This window comes from Macaca fascicularis, chromosome 15 (genome assembly GCF_037993035.2).
Source record: "Macaca fascicularis isolate 582-1 chromosome 15, T2T-MFA8v1.1".
Taxonomy (NCBI): Eukaryota; Metazoa; Chordata; class Mammalia; order Primates; family Cercopithecidae; genus Macaca; species Macaca fascicularis.
In genome coordinates, this window is record NC_088389.1 from 63,452,046 (window position 1) to 63,454,534 (window position 2,489).

At 47.3% G+C, this 2,489-nt stretch overlaps 1 protein-coding gene across 1 annotated transcript; it reads left to right on the forward strand.

The window, feature by feature from the left end:
• The first annotated feature begins 1,161 nt into the window (after positions 1–1,161).
• LOC102131932 (phosphoglycerate mutase 1-like) lies at positions 1,162–1,887 on the forward strand. Its single transcript, XM_005581333.4, has one exon. It carries the CDS (start codon positions 1,162–1,164, stop codon positions 1,885–1,887), a length of 726 nt encoding a protein of 241 aa, XP_005581390.3.
• The last annotated feature ends 602 nt before the right edge of the window (positions 1,888–2,489 follow it).

The following is a 2,489-nucleotide window of genomic DNA, read 5'->3' on the forward strand; positions in this document are numbered from 1 at the left end:
AGCAGCTGGGAACCCAGCAGCCAGACACAAGAGCAAACAGAACCAGAGAAACATGTCTCCTAGTGTAATTGAACTGCTGGAGGAACCAAAACATGCTGAGAGCACTCAAGGAGCTCTAAGTCCAGTACAAAAAAAAAAAAGGCTCTCTGATAAGACAGCAGGTTGAACACTTGCATATAGTGAAGTTAGCTAAGAAGAGAAGACACTATGTGATGCAGTTCAAGGGGAATGCGAGGGCAGACGAGGACTTTCTTTGGGAAGTAGTCGTGCAGATAAGAAAGGCTTAAAAGTGTTCAGAGAAGAAAATGTGGGGATTTGAATCCAACTCTAACTCCAAAGCCCATGCCCTTTTGTCTCTGACAGCACTTTGCTAGGACCTGGTAGGGCCCAGAAACAAGTAAGAATAGAGCTTGCGCGGCTGGTATTTTAGAACAAACAGAGACAGAGCAAGCAGGTGAAGGTCAGTTATCCCATTCTTCTCCCAGAGGGGCTTTCACTGCCCAACACAGCTCAGGTCCTCCTTTCACAAAACAAACTCTCAGGTGGACTCTGGCTGGCAGAGGTATATCTCAGTCCTGTTCTTTAAAAGTCACTAAGTCAATAGCATTTCGGTAATACCTACAGCAACTTCGTGGAAGTACTAAAACTCTTCTCTACCCACACCCCATGTCCCTCAAGTCTGACTGAAAGAAAACAAGAGAGATTTGAGGCCCTGGGGCCCTTGGCAAAAAGCCTATGTGTGGCAGAGGTTTGTCTGCAGCTTCCCTGACTTTCGCCACACCTACTTCATAAAGACTTAACTCACTGTCTCAGAGTAAGACCCTAAGAAGAGAATTTGAGGTGTTGACTCTTTCTGACCCCTGTCATCTCAACTACATACTTATTCACATAATAACAGCTCAGTGACAACTTCTTGCCATTAGGGCTTTGAAAGCTTCTACTACATCCCAGACAAGGACTCCTTTTTCTCCCCCAAGTGTAACAATGTTTTTACCCAATGACATATGCTACAAGAATATTCTGACTTTCTGATTTCAGGCAAAGACACACTCACCAACTTATTACTTGACATAGCAAGTCCCAGTCAGAGAATATCATATGAAACAAATAGGAATTATTTGCAAGAATCCAAAACATAGGCTGCATCCCCAGCCCACCACCATGGCCACCTACAAGTTAGTATTGATCAGGTGTGGTGACAGCACGTGGAACCTGGAGAATCACTTCAGCAGCTGGTATGATGCCAACCTAATCCCGGTAGGCCATGAGGAGGCAAAGCGCGGTGGGCAGGCTCTGCGAGATGCTAGCTATGAGTTTGACATCTGCTTTCCCTCTAGGGAAGAGAGCGATCAAACCCTTAGGACGGTGCTAGATGCCATTGATCAGATGCGGCTACCAGTATTGAGGACTTGGTGCCTCAAGGAGTGGCATTATGAGGGTCTGACTGGCCTCAATAAAGCAGAAACTGCTGCGAAGCATGGCGAGGCCCAGGTGAAGATCTGGAGGCGCTCCTATGATGTCCCACCACCTCCGATGGAGCCCAACCATCTTTTCTACAGCAACAACAGTAAGAATTGCAGGTATGCAGACCTCACTGAAGATCAGCTATCCTCCGGTGAGAGTCTGAAGGAAATAGTTCCTCAGATCAAAGAGGGGAAATGGGTACTGACTGCAGGCCATGGCAACAGCCTTTGGGGCATTGTCAAGCATCTGGAGGGTCTCTCTGAAGAGGCTATCATGGAGGTGAACCTGCCGACTGGTATTCGCATTGTCTATGAACTGGAAAAGAACTTGAAGCCCATCAAGCCCATGCAATTCCTGGGGGATGAAGCTACTGTGCATAAAGCCATGGAAGCTGTGGCTGCCCAGGGCAAGGCTAAGAAGTGAAGGCCAGCAGGCATGCTACTGTCCCTGGGAACACCCTCCCTGGCCATCCCTTCCTCTGCCCCCTGCACATGTCACACTGACCACATCTGTAGGCATCTTAAGTTGTAGCTGCAGATGGGGACCAGTGGCTCACATTTTCATTTTAGCCATTTGTCTCCTGCACCCACTCCTTTCATACGATCTAGTCAGAATAGCACTTCTAGGGCACAGGTTCTCAGTCCAAGCTGAGGAAAAGCTCCCCTTGTCCAAGAGAGTTGAAAGGTAGTGACTTGGGTTTTTGCCAGTGCTTTGTTTACTAAGGACTTGTGGGGAGGAACCATGCTAAACCATGACCAGTAAGGAGACACAAGAGCGCCTATCTGCCCCCAGGAGCCAGTTCTCTGCTCTTCTGCAGTCAGACCACTGCCTGGGGGCTCTAGTCATTCCAGTGGAAGATGAATGTAACTTGCACGGTGATGTGACAAACAACGTTTCCTCCCTGACCCCAGAGGAGCTGGCTCTAGAAGGTTGGGATCAGTCCTGAATTTAGTTTATGTGTTACATTTACTTTTACCAAAAAAAAAAAGTATAGTATATGTAAATAATACAAAACAATAACCCTT